This window comes from Paramisgurnus dabryanus, chromosome 16, assembly GCF_030506205.2.
Source record: "Paramisgurnus dabryanus chromosome 16, PD_genome_1.1, whole genome shotgun sequence".
In the NCBI taxonomy this organism is placed as follows: Eukaryota; Metazoa; Chordata; class Actinopteri; order Cypriniformes; family Cobitidae; genus Paramisgurnus; species Paramisgurnus dabryanus.
Window position 1 is genome coordinate 29,114,584 of NC_133352.1, and position 19,889 is coordinate 29,134,472.

The window sequence follows — 19,889 nt, forward strand, 5'->3', positions numbered from 1 at the left end:
CACAAAAGGTTCAAAATTACATAGAGGTACCAGAAACATCAGATGATATTAATAATGGCACCTATAAAAAGGTTTAAATTATATACATTTCTCTCTCTCTCTCTCTCTCTCTCTCTCTCTCTCTCTCTCTCTCTCTCTCTCTCTCTCTCTCTCTCTCTATCTCTCTCTCTCTCTCTCTCTCTCTCTCTCTCTCTCTCTCTCAGGTGTGTCTTTGAGTGTTTTGCCAATGTATCTAGGTGAGATTTCACCCCGGCAAGTACGTGGTCTCATTGGTCAGTTTCATGCCATCTTCATCTGTCTGGGTGTTTTTACTGGACAGGTGTTGGGCTTACCTGAAATATTTGGACAGGTGAGTGTGTGTAGGGGTGTGTGCAGGTGTGTGGGTATGCAACCATATGCTCTTGTGTGATATTTTGACCACTGTCAAACACAGAAATTGTCATATTGTGGCAGGGTTCCCAAGGGTCTGGAATTTCAAGGAATTTTAAAAAGTCTTTTCCAGACCTTAAAAGTCAGGGAATTTGATATTTTTTGTCAAAGTGTTTGTTGCTTTAATTATTAGTTTCCATTCATTAAAATGTAATCTGCTTGTTAACTTGTGACTTAAGGAATACCATTTCCGGGTCCAAGCTTCCACTGACTACAATTTAAACAGCTGTTTATTGGTACTGTTTATTCATTTAAAGGAACAGTATGTAGGATTGTGGCCAAAACTGGTATTGCAATAACAAAACTTGTGGCTAAAACTGGTACTGCAATCACACAACTGTTGGCCAATACACAACATGAAAACATAAACATCAGTTGAGGGCTGCAACTCCACTTTTTAAATGGCAATATCCTGGCCAGACCACTGTTGTGAATGATATAAGTATTTGAAATGAAAATGATTTCTTAATGTCTAGTGACATTTCAGGGCCATTTTATGATTAATTGATATAAATTTCTTACATACTGTTCCTTTAAGCTACATTTTTATAAACTTTTTTTATAAAAAAGCTTTTTTATTCATGGAAAAGTCATCGAATTTGATATTTGACTTAGAATGGGAACCTTGATATGTAAATGTGTGTTGGCATGAGGTTCAATTTTATTTTATTTATATAGCACTTTTCACAATTGTTCATCATTCCAAAGCATCTTCACATGAAATAGAAACAAAAAAACAAAACAGAAAAGCTACAAACAACAAAGTACTACAGTTTTAAATATAGTTTAGGATGGAGTAGTTGAAGTTACATGGAGTTATTCAAATTAATTTTTCATTTAAATAAAATAATATGTAGCACTCCATTTCAAGCTATATTATGAACACATAGTCTAGGATGAAGTACATGGAGGTATTAAATTTTGTTAGTGATATAATAATGCAATAAGTAATCCTCCAATTCCAAATACTGGGTTAAGCTAATGTCAGCAGTCTCCCAGTAAGCAAGCCAGCGGGGTGATAGCGGTCAAGGTGCTCATTAGCAGCAAATGTCAGCTTTCATTAGAGCTACGATAGTTCATACGATGTAGATTTTAATCCCGGAAGACAAAAATAGCACAAAAAGGTCAAAATTACTTTTCTCTTACTTTTTTTGTTTTCTCCTACTGTTAAATTTAATGCTAATGTGCTGCTAACATTGTCTTTTCTGTTCATAATGGCCTAGAGCTAAATAGCTAAACCATTTATGAGTATTCATTATAGTTTGTTTTAAAATCTTATTATTCCTTCATTTTAAAATGTTGATGCTTTTGAAATGCAATGAAGTACAAGTAAGTCGTGTGATATTGTTAATGGAAATCGAATCAACCACAACAGTGCTTCGTAAACCTACAAATTGCTTTAACACATCAGATATCTGTCTGTTCACATCCAGTGGGCTTTTGTCCCATGTGATGGTTTCCAGTCAGGATAAAACACAGCGTTCCCAGAGAAACATCAGGATACAGGGCAGAGCAAGTTGATTGCCCCAGACAACAGGTGACCTGAACAAATCCTCACGCCCTGATTTAAACCTGTCTGTCAGCGTTTGATCAAATAATGGTCTGATGCTTGAGGCTTTGACATTACTCATCATGCAGGTGTGTGTTTGGTTCGCAATGCTCCTGTGAAGGTCTGCAGATGATGCTGTGACCTCCAGGACAAAGACCCAGGTTTCGAAGAAAACCAGCGCAAATTGACATGTCCGGCACGTACAAATATTGTATCTGCGCCTCCCTACCTGGCTGGCACCATGTCATATCATATTTTTTGATAGTTTCAGATATTTACAATGCATCTAAAAGAAACTTCAGACACACAAAGAACATCAGACTGGCCACAATATTGTGAATAAAGCACATCTGCTGTTGTTTTGTGTAATATCAGACACTTTGATTGGATGTTTTTTTTTCTTTGCAGGAAAGCAGATGGAACTTCCTCTTCGCATTCCTGGCTGTTCCTGCACTGCTGCAGTTGTGTGTCCTTCCCTTCTTGCCCGAGAGTCCAAGATTTCTGCTGATAGAACGACGGGATGAGGCTCGAGCGGAGAGAGGTGCTGTCATACACACACATTTAAGATGGAGGGTTGTTGAAATTCATATTTTTTAACAAATTCATAAAATTAAAGTTTGAGATTAGAGAAACGTCCTGGTCTAACATTGGTCAAGTTAGAGATATTAATTTCAGTAAATCTTCCCGAATGACAATCGCAGCTTGTTAACCGAACATTAATAGATAATATTTCATATAAAATTGTCATTGAGTAAAAACCCAGAATTTTATTTTATTTGAACGTGCCAACAGCAGCAACAGCAGAACCAGGATTCAAGCATTATACAATTTTCAAGCAACATTAAATTATCAAACAGCATGCAATAAGTCCAGAGGATTAATATCCAAAGAGGGCAGATTGTCTCTTTTTCATCTACTACAGTTGCCATTTCTAAAGCAAGACATAGTTTTGTTGTTGCGTCTTCTCTCTCTATTTATGTAAAAAGAAAGATGTTTATGTTAAGGGTCTTGGACAGAGGTGAACAGCAAAGGTCTGTCTGTACAGGCTCGAAACGGAGATAGACCACGGACCACGTCATCTTGCACATAAACGCGGGTCTCCGTGCAGCTTCCAAACCATACTCAACACATATGCAGTACAAATGATTTTCTCAAACAAATTATTTACTCACCAGACCGTCAGGGCCGAAATGATTCAGGACATTTACAAATTAAGGATAGAAAACTTGTGAAATGTCTGTAGGCATGTTTCGATCGGTCATAAATTCGTACTTTCGGTTAACCAGTCAATATGAACATCCTTAGGTCAAATCTGACTGTCTGTTTGTGTCTCTCTTTCTCTGCCTGTATCTCTGTTTTTCTTTCTCTCTTTCTATCTCTCTATGGTCTTTGAAGTGTTTTGGTTAGTTCATTTGTGTACAGATTGACAGATTGAGGTTGTGTGTTAAAGATAAAGATCAGAACTTAAATCAAACACACACTCCTGAGGGAAAGAGTTTCAAAGTCAAAACACACTTAATCTCATCGGTGGACATGAGCTGAAGCTCCCAGAGGAGTGTTTGTGTACGTGCGTGTGTGCGCATGTAGTGTTTCTCATAGATCTGAAATATACTTGCGCTGGTAGCGGGAAGAATTGGCAGTCATTACCCACCAACAAAAAAGTGGTCTACTACCTGTGGTACCACCTAAACAATCTCTTCACTGTTTCCCTACCCACAATGAAAAAGGCAGTACTTGCTTTTATCTCTCATCTTTGCGATGACCCCGCACCTGCTCGCGGCCTTGAGTGAAATGTGTTTGTGTGGTAGGCCAATCGGTGGATGGAGCACATGGTAATAAAAAACAATTGACATGTCATGCAAATGAGCTGTGAAAACCCGGTCGCACATTCTGTTTTATGTCACGGATGCCCCCAGTTGGGGGAGCATTTGAGCTGCAAAGCACTCATGAGCGTGAAGCCTACCTTCCATAGAAATGAATGAAAACACATAACATTTGCTTCACATCAGTGCACACGCACTTATGGGTACGTGCAATGGCGCGGACCAGAGCAAGGCCTATATATGTGCCAGGGCTCAGCTCTGGATGGCCCTATTTAAACCCTGCCATTCAGAAAGCAAGGCTCAAGTTTACAAATATTGAAGAATATAACTCGCTTTCTGCGCACTGAAATCATCATTAGAGATAGAGAGAAAGAAAGACAACAAATTTGCTCGCACACCAAATTCAAAGAAAAGAAAGGGCACCCTCCCATGCCAATCTCTTCTGGAGAGGTGAGATACACGCTTACAACTAGTTGGGAAAGAAATGACAATGCAGAAGCGCAGATACTAGTTCATCGATAGCAGATATTTTCAATATCACAGATGGATGCTACAAAATTGGTATGTGACACCAAATATACTTGGGAAGCCGTTAGTATACCTGGACTCCCCTCCCATGTAAAGTCAATGTGCCGGAAACTGTGTGCATGTGCGTGTGTGTGTCATCACAGTCTTGACAATGTAACCAATCACAGTTCAGTTTAATAATGACATATGACATGTATATAAGACTAAATCTAAAATAAATGCAATCCACAGTTGTGTCTGTGTATATTTTGTTAACTCTAAATGTCTTTCCAAGACTTGATGTCTCCCTATATGCGTCTGACTATTAGCATTTCAGGTTTTTCTGGGTCGTAAAGATGTGTCTCGTGAGCTGGAGGAGGTCCATGCTGAGAGTCGAACTCAGAACACGCAGCGGCCGGCGTCTGTGCTGGAGCTCTTTCGAAAGCGAGCGGTCCGCTGGCAGCTCATCACTGTCATCGTGGTCATGAGCTGTTACCAGCTCTGTGGACTCAATGCTGTCAGTTTATAACACATATCAGAATAGCACACATCTGATCGCTGCGGTCATTTTTAATTACTCCTTGTATTTACAGATCTGGTATTACACTAACGGGATCTTTGAGGATGCTGGTTTCAAAAAGTCCCTTATTCCATACATCACGCTCAGCACGGGCGGCATCGAGACGCTGGCAGCCATCGTATCGGTGAGCTGAACCTACTCCAGATCCACTTCAGTGTGTTTTCACAGTTTTTTGATCTGGTTTGCCAAACGTTCTGGTTTTAGGAGTGAAACTGAGATTTTAGAGCCCAAAATGTGAAAATTATTTTACCTTAAACTTTGGTTTCTGAAGCAAACCATGAAGGTGTACGGTAGAGGTCTTCTCGGGTCTAAATAAATGTAACGGACACAAAATTATCCAAATCACTTTTTACCCGAACCCGACATGCACAAATACATTTTTTAACGAAAGACCCGGCCCGTGACAAACCTTTGAAAATTAACCCGCTGCTCTATTTATTTTCATTTGTTATCTGAGGACGACATCAAGGTTACCGCTAAAATGTGCATTGAAAAGTCATTGACAGGTCTGGGTCAACGAAAACACGATGTTGCAAGCGCTCTTGGCAAAGCGATCAGGGGTTGGAAAAAGGCTTGATGCACACACATAAAGAAACACATTCATTTTAAATTTGCACACATGAAACTTTTTGAAATGAACCCGCATGGGTCTCGCGTTGGACCTCGGTTTTTCGGATCTAAGTGGACTTATGAAGACCTCTAGTGTGTGGTCCTCCAGCACCAGATACTGACAGTACGGCACACCTGTGCAATACTGAAAAATATATATAGAACATGCATCTGTGAACTGTGATCTGATAGTGTAAAGGACCTGAATGAAAGCCTATCACAATATGTGTGTTGTGTGTGAATGTGTGGTTATAATTAGTTTTGGGAGAGAGCTTCTTCTCATGGGAAATTTAAAGGGTTATCTGCCCTTTTAGCATGGCGTGAGAACACTAAATCAGAGAGCATTCTGGGATTTCTGCATAAAGAGAGATGAAACAATGGACATCACTAGAAAGACCTCCTGCAACCTGCACTGTAAATAAATTCCGTAGAAATTGCAGCTGGGTTGCCGGTAATTTACCGTAGATTTAAATTTATGTTTTTAACTGGCAACATTTTGTTAAAAGTTAAATGAACATTAAACATTTACAAGTCTTTGTCTTTATAGAGTAAAACTAAAAAAACAGCATCAAGCAAAACATTCTGGAAAACAAAATCTGAAGCAAAAAACAGAAAAAGGTTGATGATGACTTCTGGTTCCCAGAATGCTTTGCATGAGGTTGTTATTGTATAGTTTTATTCTGGAAAGATAAAGACTTGTTAATATTTAAAATTGATTGAACTTTGAGCAAATTCTTGCCAGTAAATTACAGGAAATTGTCTGTTTATTTTGAATAAGTTTGATAGCATCATTGCAGTCCACACTATAATACAATAGATGGAGATTTACTGTACATGTCATGCTGTAGAAACAGACCAGATGATGTCACTTCCTCACCATTTAATGAAATGTTGCATTGCTAGCAAATATTATGCAGATATTTTATGCATAGAGACAGATGCTAATTTGAAAACCACGCCCACCAGGGGGGAAATCACTCCAACCGTCTCCATTGACTTTGTATCACGAGAGGCCGCCTCCTTGTCATTTCTGGCTAATAACAAAAAACAGAATAATGCCTAAAAGCTGCTGTGTGACAAGATGTACAGCTTACAAGCCAAAAAAAAAAATATATATAAGTTTTTAAAAGCTGTCAAGCCGTAAATCCCAGCATTTAATGAGACAAAAGTGGATCGCCGACGACGTTTCCCTCTAGTGGGCGCAGTTCTACTAATAGGAGTACTATGAAAAGTTGCCTGTTTCCACTTTTGTGTCTTTAAACGCTCGTTTTTTGGGGTTGACAGCTTATAAAAACTTATTTCTGTTTTTTTGGCTTGTTAGCTGTACATCCTGTCACACAGCAGCTTTTATGCATTATTCTGTTTTTGTTAAAAAACAGAAATGACAATGAGGAAGCCTCTCGCAATATAAAGTCAATGGAGACGGATGGATTGTGGTTTTCAGGTTATGTAGTCTCTATATTATGCATGTGCTCATAATGCTTCAAAAGTCTAAATGTGTTATTTATGTTATATGCCAATTTATTACTGAAGTGATGCTTGAATTTTATTATCTGAAAACTATCCAACAACAGCCAATCAGAATCAAGCATTCAGCAGAGCATGAACGTGTAACAGTAATTATACAAATATGAATAATACAACAGCTACGATGCCAATTAAATGTCAGTGTACATCACACGCGTTGTGAAATAAGTGCATTTTTAGATGTGTGTTTTTTTTTTATTGTACACATACACATAGCATCATTCACACACTGTCTGTATGTCTGTGTTGTTTGTCTGTCTCTCAGGGTTTAGTGATAGAGAAAGTTGGTCGCAGACCGTTATTAATTTTTGGCTTTTCAGCGATGGCCGTTTGCTTCAGTCTTCTGACAGTCTTCCTGAATTTCCAGGTAAATAAAACACACACACACACACACACACATACTGCAGGTCATACCACTGTGTCTGTCAGCCGGACTGTCAATCCTATTATTTCAGTAATAATAATCTGTGTTGCTGACTGTAGCTCAGTTGATAAAGAGTATTAATGCATAAACGTTAATAATTCTCCACACCAATATTTCAACTTCATTATATCAAACATTAAATTTAAACAATGGCTGAAGCTAAAGTATCTTTCATCTAAGTAAATATTAAATACATTTTGACATTGTCTGGTGTTATCAACCAATTATGTATTTTGTAAGGTATGTTTCTAAGAAACTCCTTAAATGTCCTAATATAAGATCTAGTCCTGGATTAATCTTAACCCTGTCTGGGAAACCCCGTATATATTTTTTTACATTTTTGTTAATAAAACCATGTGTTTATTTGGTTTTGATACTTAAATGATGAGAAAAAAATAATTGTTTTAAAGAAAGAGTTTGGTTCTAAAACGAGACCACTTAAAAAATCTTGTTTTTTATTTGGCATTTCAATTAATATCAATAAAACTGCAGTCGGTTTGTTTTGATTTAAGCATTCATAACAAAAAATTACAGCTAAATAGCACAATAAAACACAATAAAAGCATAATATTAAACATGTTTAAAAAAAAATAAATTCTTGTTTTCAAACCCCCAACTCTTCAAATATTGTCGTTTAAAACGCTTTTTACTTTTAATGGCCAAAAATATCAGATTACTTGATCATCAGTAATAGTGCTGCACAATTAATCGCATCGCAATCGCAATCGCAATGTCAGCCTGTGCAATTATATGACAGCAAAATGTTGCAATTATATTAAATAAATCCATGTGTGGACTTGTTAACACCAACTTTCTGATAACAGTTTGATGATTTTCCTTGCTGTTTATAAAAAGAAAGAAAAACGAACAAAAAAGGTAGTGCATGTGTGACATGCACCTGTGTGGTGTGCGTCGTCACTTGTGTGTGTGCAGCGCGGAAATACCAGAGCGAAGATGGATGCAGAGGAGGTTGACAGTGATCTGGTAGCTAAAAAAAAAAACTCTATGCTGTTGTATGGCAGTATTTTGGATTTAGGATTACTGACACTGAGCAGTTGCTACATCACGTGGCAATACGAAAACATTTCTAGTTTTACAAATACACATTTTAGCATTATCACTAAACTGTGTGTGGATTTTCCTTAACCCTCAGAAACCTAATCAATCGTCGACGATTGAAAACGGCACCTCTGATTCATATTTAAATAACTTAATAACCGTAAAACGTAGCTTCTTACCGTTTTTTTCTGCTAATAGCTGAGGAGTTAGCCATCACGGGGATATATTTGGTGTCTTTCTAGCTTTTACAGAAAGTTTTTTATCCAGCCTGAAACTTGTCCCTCTTTTCGGAGTTGTTCAGCAATGCATCCAAACTCTTACATCCTAGATGTATCCACTTGATGTCCATAATTTATCGATTTTTCTATCGGGTTTACCGCTAGCTAAATGCTACAATGTCCACTGATGCTTTTTGTTTGTGTACGTCATCACGCATGTGTGCGTCATGACGCATGTGTGCGTCATCACGCATGTGGCTTGAGGCTTTGCATCAATAAATGTAATGAAAGCGCCTGGACTTTTTTTGTAAAAATTTAAATAATTTTTGATCTGTATAATTTATAATGTTCATTTCTGTGCTCAAGGACTCCAAAGACATGAGACAACTGTTTTACAGAGGAAAAAAGCTTAGCTTTTATTATTTTGTGTGTGATTACAATAAATATATAATTGATTCAATTTCTGTTTTATTTTTTTATTTGTCTTTATGGTCCCATAACTTATTTTACATTCATGTGACATCAATACAACACACATATTCTGACAGTCCAACTTGTCCTGAAAAAAAAGATGTTTGTAGATTGTCTGTGCACTACAGGGTTGATGTTTTACAAGCTTTTTAAGAAAATAAAACCAGACGGACAATACATTGTAAAAATGACCTTAGGGCTCTTAGGGTTAAAACCCATCAAGTTGACTCATGATACCATTTATTATAATCGCAATCGCACATCGCAATATTAGCATGAATAACCGCAATGGGAAAAATTGCCCAAATCGTGCAGCCCTAATCAGTAATTATTGTTAGCAGGGGCGCTGCTAAGACTTATTTACTTTATTTACTTATTTTACTTTGTTTTATTTGTCTACTTATATTAGCAAAGTGTAAGAATCTTGTCTCATCTTATTCTCGTGAAAATCTCATGTCTCGTTTCGTCTTGTGGGTAAGTGTCTCCTCACACCCCTAGAAAATACATCTGTTTTTTTGTCATGAAAGATAAAAGGTCTTAAAAAAACACATGGATGCATACTTAAATTTGGAATTCATTGTCTTGATATCTTAAAATTAATTCATAATGGTCTTAAAAAAATTAATTTGTCTTGGTGAAACCTGCAGTAACCATGCTTTATGTCTTTCTTTCTTAAAAAAGAAAGTCATTTTTTGGAGGAAAACATTCCAGGATTTTTTTCCGTAAAGTGGACTTTATAGACGGGTTGCAGGTTTACAAACATTACAGGGTTTGTGCGCATCCAGGAGGCAGAAAGCTCAATTGGTGAGCTGTTCCGCTACTGCAACAACCTTAAAGGGGACAGAGAATGAAAAAGCATTTTTACCTTGTCTTTGTTGAATAATGGTAGTCTACCCACATTCACAAACATACAAAAAGTGCTAGACATGCTAAACATCTCAGTCTGATAGAAATTCCTCTTTTAGAAATGTCAGCCAGAAAACGGCCCAATCTGAAAAACTGATGCTTATGACATCACAGGTATCTCACTGCCCCTCCGTTTTAAAATAATTGGCTACATTTTTTCAGTGGCAGCAAAGTCAGCCAATCAGTAATGAGATTGCAAGTTAAGCCAGTAGGGAGAGCCTCTGTTGGTACTATTATCCACGCAACAACTCCTTGGCATTTTGACTTACAGTCACCGCTACTACCTACAACACAAGGCACGTCTCTTCTTTCTGCCTCTCGGTTGCATGCGCAAGCAGTGATGACGTCGCCTAGCAACCCATCTATTGGACCTTAACAGTTGAAAGTTTCAATGCAGCTTCAAAGGGCTCTAAACAATCCCAAAATAGGTGTAGAACAAAGGCTATATAACACATAAATAAATAGGTTGCGGAACTGTGCGCAAGTTAAAAAAGGCTGTGACGCTGAAAGTGGATGGACCTGTGTGGTGGTGTACATTGCAGTTTTGTAACTTCTGTCCAACAATGACAGAAAGTCCAATAAGGCTATGAGAGGTCAGAGTCACAGTGGAGCAACTGATGCCATGGGTGTGTACAGAACCGGTCATGTAAGAAATAGGTAGTAAAAAAACGCTTTGTGCAAAAATCTATTTGTGGCGAGCATTTTCAATTTTCTTGGTCTGTTGAGCAAGTAAAATTCTCTCTGACTTACCAAAACATTCACTTCTCCCAGAGAAGCGCGTTAATATCGAGCCCTGACTGTTAATGTATGACCGACTGCTTACATGAGTGTGAATCTCTCTCTGTCCATAGGATCGATTCTCATGGATGCCATATCTTAGTTTTGTCTCCATCCTTGCTCTGATTGCTTCCTTTTGCTCTGGCCCAGGTACACACACACACACACACACACACACACACACACACTATTGAGACCCTTAAACTTTTCAAGCATTTAAACCTGAAGTCTTTCGTTTGATAATATCCAGCAGTTATATAAATCCATCATATTAACCAAAATAAGTGATATAACAGAATCTCAAAGAATTGAGTTTATTACACAGGGTAATCATATGATAGGAGAAAAGAAAATAGGAATTAAGACAATGCCACTGATGCTAGCAGATTTGCATCTCATTTGAATATCTGTCTTCTGACAGGACCAGAGAAATAAATATTCATGAAAGTGTCTGAGACAGGCCAGACAAACGCACACCTGAGAGAAAACACACAGAATTAAATGAAGGAAACATGATGGACAGACAGTTAACAGGATCAGCCATCAGTGTGTGTGTGTGTGTGTGTGTGTGTGTGTGTGTGTGTGTGTGTGTGTGTGTGTGTGTGTGTGTGTGTGTGTGTGTGTGTGTGTGTGTGTGTGTGTGTGTGCTTGTTTGTGTGTGTGTGTGTGTGTGTGTGTGTGTGTGCTTGTTTGTGTGTGTCTGCGTGTGTGTGTGTCCATGCCCTTGCTTGTGTGTGCGCATGCATGCGTGTGTCCATGCGCTTGCTTGTGTATGTGTGTGTGAGTGCTTGATTGCTTGTGTGTGTGTGTGTGTGTGTGTGTGTGTGTGTGTGTGTGTGTGTGTGTGTGTGTGTGTGTGTGTGTGTGTGTGTGTGTGTGTGTGTGTGTGTGTGTGTGTGCAGTCAGATTTTACTCGTCATAAATATTTATTTGCAGTTGTGGAACTGTATTTTGTATAATTCCTTGTAACCCTTTATACTTTAACACATCCCTGTCTAGTTATTTATTCATGTTGTCAATGACATTATAAAGGAATTATGGGTAAAACTTTAAGGTCTCTCATGAGAGTTTGGATGAAACATCATAGCCAGATTGTTTATGCATCAAACGATTAAACGTTTTAAACAGGCTTTAAATTAAAAATCTAATTGTTTCTCTGTATATGAATTAGAAACTGCAAGCAATCAGAGTTGTCTGCTGAATGAAGAAGAGCAGTTTTTCACAGTGGGATTGTGGTTTGCATCATTTACAGGGTTCCCACGGGTCGTGGAATTTCTGGAATATCAAGGAATTTTAAAAGGTCTTTTCCATACATTAAAAGTCAGGGAATTGTATATATTTTTTGTCCAACTGATGGAATATCAAGTATTTTGTTTGTTGCTTTAAATTTTAGTTTTCATTTATCAAAATGTAATCCGCTTGTTAACTTGTGATGTAAGGAATACTATTTCCGAGTCCAGGCTGATTACAATTTAAACAGCTGTTTATTTATTTCACGTATTTAAACTACATTTTTATAAACTTGCGTGGTACACTACATTATCCAGGCTCACGGCATCCCCAAAATAGGTCATGGAAATTCAGCTTTTTAATCAGTGAAAGTCAGGGAATTTGACATTTGACTTAAGAGTGGGAACCCTGCATTTACTATAGGGATGTTCATTTCAGTTAATTTTCCAGACTGACAACAGCAGGTTATTAACTGAACATTAACCGTTAACTGATAAGATTTTAGATTAAACTGTCATTGAGTAAAAATACAGCTGACAGTTGTCTGTAACCCAATAAAAACAACACTAACATTTTATTTAATATGAACATGCAAACAGCAGCAACATATCAACAACAGAACCAGGATTTATACTAGGGATGCTCCGATCAGGATTTTTGCAGGCGATACCGATAACCGATTTGTTATCTTCGTGATCAGCTGATTCCAATCTCTTTAATGACTGTAACATGTTGAGTTCCACTGGAATGAAAAAGCAGATTGGTCTGTAGTAGTCAACGTCTGGTTAAGGCAATGAGAGGAGCTTCAGGGTGATTAGATGTTGTGTAAGGAGAAGAGCTGAGTGTTGTGAATGTACAGAGTGCACTAGAGGCAGAGCTTTCATTTAAGATTCATTCAAACTGTTCAAAGTGATTCATTTCCATAAAGATAAAGAGAGAGCTTGAGGTTAGAGATGGGTTTATCTCTCTTGAGATGTGGAGAGTCGTGACATCAGGTGCTCTGCCCACAAAGTCAGCAGTGATGTCATCAGTTTTTCTACAGTTTATGTAATGATATAGCAAAGCGTGTGTGTATGTGTGTTGCGTGTGTAAGTGCAGATGGTAATTTCTAAGGGAGTGATCCAGATGTGCCGAGACTGCTTTCCAAAAAATACCTCAGCTAATGTGCTGTAAAAGGAATAGTTCACCCAAAAATGAAAATTCTGTCATCATTTTCTCATCTTCATGTTGTTTTTAACCAGTATGAATTTCTTTTTTCTGATGAACACAAAATAATATATTTTGATAAATGATGGTAAGCACACAGCTGATTGTAACCATTGACTTTCATAGTAGGAAAAACAAATACGATGGAATTCAATGGGTACGGTCAACTGTGTGCTAACCATCATTTATCAAAATATCTCCTTTATCACAATACTTTCATAATATTCGTTTTCCTACTATGGAATATATTTGACTTTATTTGACAATTTGTGATTTTTTTTAGTTAGTGAGCAGCAGTAAAATGTCCACACGAGTTGGTTGTCATGATATTTCACAGTGATAAGGAGGTTTCAGTGTTTACTGCAGCTCTGTCTCCTCTCTCACACAGATACCAAGAAACTGACATCTGTCTGTTTTGTTAGGTGGCATCCCATTTGTTTTGACTGGTGAACTGTTTGAACAGACGAATCGTCCGGCTGCGTTCATGATCGCTGGAACCGTGAACTGGCTGTCAAACTTTGCTGTAGGATTGCTCTTCCCCTTTATACAGGTGAGACACACACATATGATTTAATCTAGAGTTATCTCTAACAGATGATTTTAACTCACACTGGAGATAGATGTGTGTATCCTACATACACCCACATACACTGATCAGCCATAACATTACAGCCACCTGCTTATAATCGTGTAGGTTACCCTTGTGCTGCCAATAAACCTCAGACAATAAAAAGACGAAAACATTCAAAAAGGTTTTGTCCCCAATGTTTAATTTATAGATAATAACAAATAATATTTTAATGATATTTTGTTTGACCATTGAACTAGGAAATGTTTCCACTTTTCATTTAAAAAATCTAGTCACCTTAGTATATAAGGTTTTAAATTGATGCAGTTGTTACCAATTCAGTCATCTTTCCATTCAGAAATTTCTGATTGAGAAGTGATCTGACATTCAATCTGACCATGACCATTTTTGAATTTGAGATTAATTCATTACCTGAAAGTGCAATAAAAAAGCTTTCCATTGATGTATGGTTTGTTAGGATTTGAAAATTAGGATACAAAAATTGAAATATTGGAAAAAATGTTCAAATGAAATCCTTAGCAACACATATTATTATTGACAAAAATATTTTTAAAATATTTGAGGTTTGTAATTTACAAAATATCTTCATGGAACATGATTTTTGCTTAATATTCTAATGATTTTGACATAAAAAAGCAAAAATTTCAATCAATACAATGTATTGCGGGCTATTGCTATAAATATACTCGTGTGACTTGTGGTCCATTTAAAAAATGGTTATAAGTAGAACTGATAACAATCCTATGGACATTTTTTAAATGCTAATGTAAATCTTATGCTCTATTTACCAGTGGTGGCCGGTGATTTCTTTTTTCAAGGGCGCTCGATGCAAAGTTTGTCACAACATGTAGCCCATCATTTGTGTGGTTCATAATTTAAAAAATATGTGTTCTGTGCATCGAGTGAACCTGTGTGCATAACGTGTCTTGTCAAAATAAGTGCCTGCTGCAGACGCGTCTAAAGGGTTTATGATAAAAGAGACGCTTGCGTTTGCCAGATACTCGCATAATCTCATGCGTAATCAGAGTTTACTGTTAAGGGAGTGTCTTGAGTGTATTTTGTGAACGTGAGCATCTCTTTTATCATAAACGGTTTTGACACGTGTGCAGCAGGCACTTATTTTGACAAAACACGTGATGCACATGGTTCACATGATGCCACAAACACATATTTTGAAAACACAAGCAACACACATGACACTCCGAACACTTATTTTGAATTTGCGCCCCTCGGATGAGCAGTCACGAGCCACCACTGCTATTTACATTACATTTACATTTCATAATAGTCCTATTTTATATAATTTCCCTTATTTCTAAAATGTTTGTCCTCATGTCCCTGTAGTTTGTGCTAAATAAAGCATGCAGTACTGAGAAAGTCTTTATTCAAGCATAACAATGACGCCTTCCTGGCGTGCGTGCGTGTGTGTGTGTACCTGGTAACTATCAACGTTGTGGGGACCAGTATAGGAATACCAGTACATTTTTGACCTTGTGGGGACATTTTAAGGCCCTTATGAGGAAACAAGCTTATAAATCTAACAGAATGATGTTTATTGAAAATCTGTAGTAGTGAAAGCTGTGATGGCTGGGGTTTGGGTTAGGGGAAGGATAGAATATACAGTTTGTGTAGTATAAAAACCATTACATCTATGGAATGTCCACACTAAACATTGAAACCAGAATTTGTATGTGTGCGCATGCGTGTGTGTGGTTTGTGGTCTTGCACATATAATCTGATTCTCCATCATAATCCAGGCAGGTCAGATTATCAGAGCACAGAGACAGTTTCATTCAGTTGGACTGAATATTTTTGTAGCTTTAATAATCTTTCATATAGGAGTGTGAGATGACCATTACTCATGTTCACATTGCTTTTGTATTTCTTTGTAATAAAATAACTAGTTCAGTGTTAATTATAAAATCTGACCTAAATAGGCTGAAGGATTTAACTAGATTAATATAGTAAACCCTGTTTACCTCTGCTCTGTTAAGAGTCAATATAAACACATCAGTCCGTAACTCTGTTTAGAAGGTTGCCTACCATGAGAGCAGTTCCATGTGTGCTCATAAAGCAGATGTATTTTTAATAAATAAATCAATCTAATGTCAAATAGATTCTGTAATAAACCAATAATTAACTCGACACAGAATCTTGTGGATGGATATTTGCTCCTGTATCACTGTGCTTTTATAACAGTTCCTCCAGTTTTTCGCGATTTTGTGATCACGGAACACAACGCAAAATCAACAAAAAAAAACTTTTTTGCGATCCTGCATAATTTGTTATTTCCTTGCAAAATGTTTCATAATTTTTTATATAAAATGATCAAATAATTGTCATGACTTGTGATACAGAGTAGACAACTTGGTGAACATTTTTGGCTTTATTTTCTTTAGTTTCTTTCCAGCACGCTGCCCCCCACTAACAGCAACCCCCCGGTCCCCACAGTTAACAGCCAATCACAATCTCCTGAGCACATATTCTCTTCTTTAATACAAAAGTTTTTAATTGTAAGCTATTACAATGCATTATTTTCTTCAGGATACACACGTAAAAGGTCTGTGTGGCGCACCTGCTGTCTCACATAAATGCCAAAAACCAGGTGAAGCAATGTCATAATGCATTTAAATGTTTTATTTTGTAGTCCTAATATTAAGTTCTTGAGAAAGAAAGGCATCTGTCCACTATCATCTCATCTCAGCGTTAGCAAACATGCCACCTGTCAGCGTATGAGGACCAACTGTTGTCCTTTCAGGCTTTGGTAAATGAACTGCATTTATATAGCACTTTCATAGACTCATTGCCATCCATAGCGCTTTACATATTTCCTCACATTCACCCACACATTCATACACCGACGGCGGTGTCAGCCATGCAAGGCATCATCCAGCTCGTCGGGAGCAGCTGAGGTTAGGTGTCTTGCTTAAGGTCAGGTGGAACCGGGGATTGAACCACCAACCTTCCGATTTGTAGACAACCTACATGAACCACTGCCGCCCACTTAAACAGTCACATACACGTATAATAATAACACACAAGTAACACAGTTAAGGAAAACTGTAGTTTTAAACTTGTGGCTATTGTGCATTACTGTAGGTCAGTCGTTTTCAAACCAAAAAAAAAGATTACACGATGCTCCTCTCAGTGTTGGCAATAAGGATTGATTCATATTTTCTTATTAATATCAAACATTTTTGCGGCTGAAGCAGTTAATTATTTTAATAACATTTTCCTTCAATCATCCTGGCGACCCAGTTTTTAAAACCACTGTGTGACAGCTGTCTATGTTAATAACACTCAAACAGTGTATACTTAATAATTTAATTACTTGAGAACTTCTTTATATTAATTAAATATTAGACAAGCATTGATATCCTAATTACAGAGAAAAAATGTCACATTTTTGCACACATTTTTTGAAATTACCATTTTGCGTCATTTTGATTGCAAAAATCACAGAAATAAATCGCTAAATCCTGGAGGGACTGATATAAGCTTCTTTTAAGTTTGCATGCTTGCTTCAAAGGTAGCTGCCTAAATAGTAGACTACAGATTGCTGCACTTGACTCGGCTTTGCAGATGTAGTTTTTTTATGCATGCAGTATAAGCGTGTAACACTGTGATATTTGTGTGCGCCTGCAGGAGGCGCTGCAGACGTTTGCCTTCCTGCTCTTTGTTGTGGTGTGTGTGGCGGGTGCAGTTTATTTGTTCATCATTCTACCAGAGACCAAAAACAGAACTTTTATGGAGATCAGCCAAAGTTTTGCCAAAATCAATCGAGTCTCGGATCAGACTCCTGACACGGAGATGCAGGGGGCTCTGGAGTGCACCGGACACCTGCCGCCCGACACACACGCTGCCAACGGGGTTAAATATGCCTGTGTGGAAATGGAAAGCTCCTTCTGATGGAGCGATCATGGTCCATGATAGCACAATCTCACAACATTCATCCAGAGCCAATCTTACAGGGTTCAAATAATCATCAGTAGATCTTCATTTTACGTCATAATTTCTCTTTATTTTAGTCTTTTTTATTTGACAGTTTAAATGAAAACATTTTCAGCATTTCATTCTTGATATGACTTTGTAATGATTAAATTCCTCAGAAAACACAGCGTTTACCTTAATGCTTTCTATGTTGTTTTTGAATGCGTGTTTATGTGGTATATGTGATAAATACTGATGGTAGTTTAATCTCCATCAGTCTTGACTCTGAAATGATTGTGGTGACACTTGGACTAAAAACTCGTCCATTCCCGTTGTGTGTAGGTGAGACGTTACACTGAAGAGCCAAAAGATTGGAATAATGTACAGATTTTGCTTTTTTGGAAGGAAATTGGTACTACAGTTCACCAAAGTGACATTGAGCTGAAGTCATTGTATTGTCAGAACTTCGCTGATGTAAAACAAACACCACATTTAAAAGACATTTATCATTAAAGGTGCCAAAGAATGCATTGAAATAATCTGTTAAATTGTTCTTTGATATTTGCATAGAAGGTATGTAACTTTATTAAGTGCACAAATGATCCAGAATCGTACAACCCTAAGATTTGTCCTCAGAATAAAATGGTCTATTTTTGCCCTTTTTGGAAGGGTGATGAATAATATTGAGCTCTGCTCTGATTGGTTCTGCTCTGAGGCTCATGCCAGAAGCTCACATTAGTAAACATATCTTATAAAGTATGGACTTGCAAACATAACCGTAACGTCAATAGTAGAACTTCTGCCTAAACGTTAGCATATAGCATTAACTCTTTCACCGCCAATTAAGAGAAAACGCTTCTCCGCCAATGACGAGATATTCCGTCTTTCCGCAATACCGCTATTTTCCACCAGGTGGCGCACTTCCGCAACTTATACAACCCAGAAGTAGCACCTCACGTGAAAGAGAAAGAACTCTGTGTATGTTTTAAAGATCGCTCTGCATCTAATCTCTATCAAAAATCCTTCGCAAAAATTGAATTATCTCAGTTTGAGAGGTGATTACAAGTGAACTAATGAAGGTAGAATGAAACGGGTTTTTTTTTGTTTGAAAGCAGAGGGTCTGTTCTTTCATCTGATATATTGTTTGTTTATATATTTAAAGAAGAACATTTTCTGGAAGGCATTAAACTTTTGTGAAAATCATGAAAAATGCTGGCGCTGGCTGGCAACTTTTTTTTTAAAAATGCTGGCGGGGAAAGAGTTAATTAGTATTTAGTGCTTACTCAGCAGTTACAACTTTGTTTTCAGCATTGTAACAACAACATTGTAATTAATTTAATGTTGGGGCATACATCTCAACTGTAACGTCACAGTCGGTGTAATCTTGAGATTGTTTTCCAGCGATCTTTTGCATGCACAATGTTTACATAAGAATGAGGAAACAAACGCATTTGAGGTGCAAAATATGTCATTACTATGTACACAACTCTTATATTAATCTGTGCCAGGGTATATACAGTTTATTATTCAATGGCACCTTTAAGTGGTTTGATCATAGAAGCTTAATGTTTTTTTATTTGTTTGTTTTTTATATAGATCCAATAGACTGGCATGTCTTAAGGTCTATATTAGGCCAAAATAAACAGCTTTCTCTAGAAACTCATCAGTCAATGATTATTTTGAGGATTGAAGGCTGTACTTTTGCAAAGAAGAATTATAAGCAAATTTATACATGGTTAAATTTACAAAAAAGAAAAATAAACCATTGTGAATAAACCATCAATAACCCTTGCACACCTGTTAGTAATTTTTGTCATAAAACATATCACTGCCATTCTTCATGAGTTAAGATGCACACCAGTAATGTATTTTGTAAGGTATGTTTCTAAGAAGTTTCCTAATATAAGATTTAGTCATAGATTAATCCAAACCCTGTCTGGGAAACCACCTCTATATATTTTAACAGTATTGTTTTAAATTAAACCGTGTGTTTGTTTGGTTTTAATACTTTATTTGAACCAATTATTATTGACTTCACCTGAAATCTAAAGGTGA

The 19,889-nt window shown here is 37.2% G+C and overlaps 1 protein-coding gene across 4 annotated transcripts in view; it reads left to right on the top strand.

The window, feature by feature from the left end:
* The window catches only part of slc2a9l2 (solute carrier family 2 member 9, like 2), a 34,660-nt gene extending 15,032 nt beyond the window's left edge, over positions 1–19,628 (top strand). For all 4 annotated transcript variants that reach the window (XM_073812123.1, XM_065274386.2, XM_065274392.2 and 1 more), the window contains 8 exons: positions 204–349; positions 2,387–2,519; positions 4,638–4,825; positions 4,902–5,012; positions 7,290–7,391; positions 10,954–11,029; positions 13,738–13,865; positions 17,550–19,628. In XM_073812123.1, the coding sequence (XP_073668224.1) occupies positions 204–349; positions 2,387–2,519; positions 4,638–4,825; positions 4,902–5,012; positions 7,290–7,391; positions 10,954–11,029; positions 13,738–13,865; positions 17,550–17,813 (1,148 nt within the window). In that variant the 3' untranslated portion in view covers positions 17,814–19,628. The remainder of the gene's footprint in view (positions 1–203; positions 350–2,386; positions 2,520–4,637; positions 4,826–4,901; positions 5,013–7,289; positions 7,392–10,953; positions 11,030–13,737; positions 13,866–17,549) is intronic.
* The last annotated feature ends 261 nt before the right edge of the window (positions 19,629–19,889 follow it).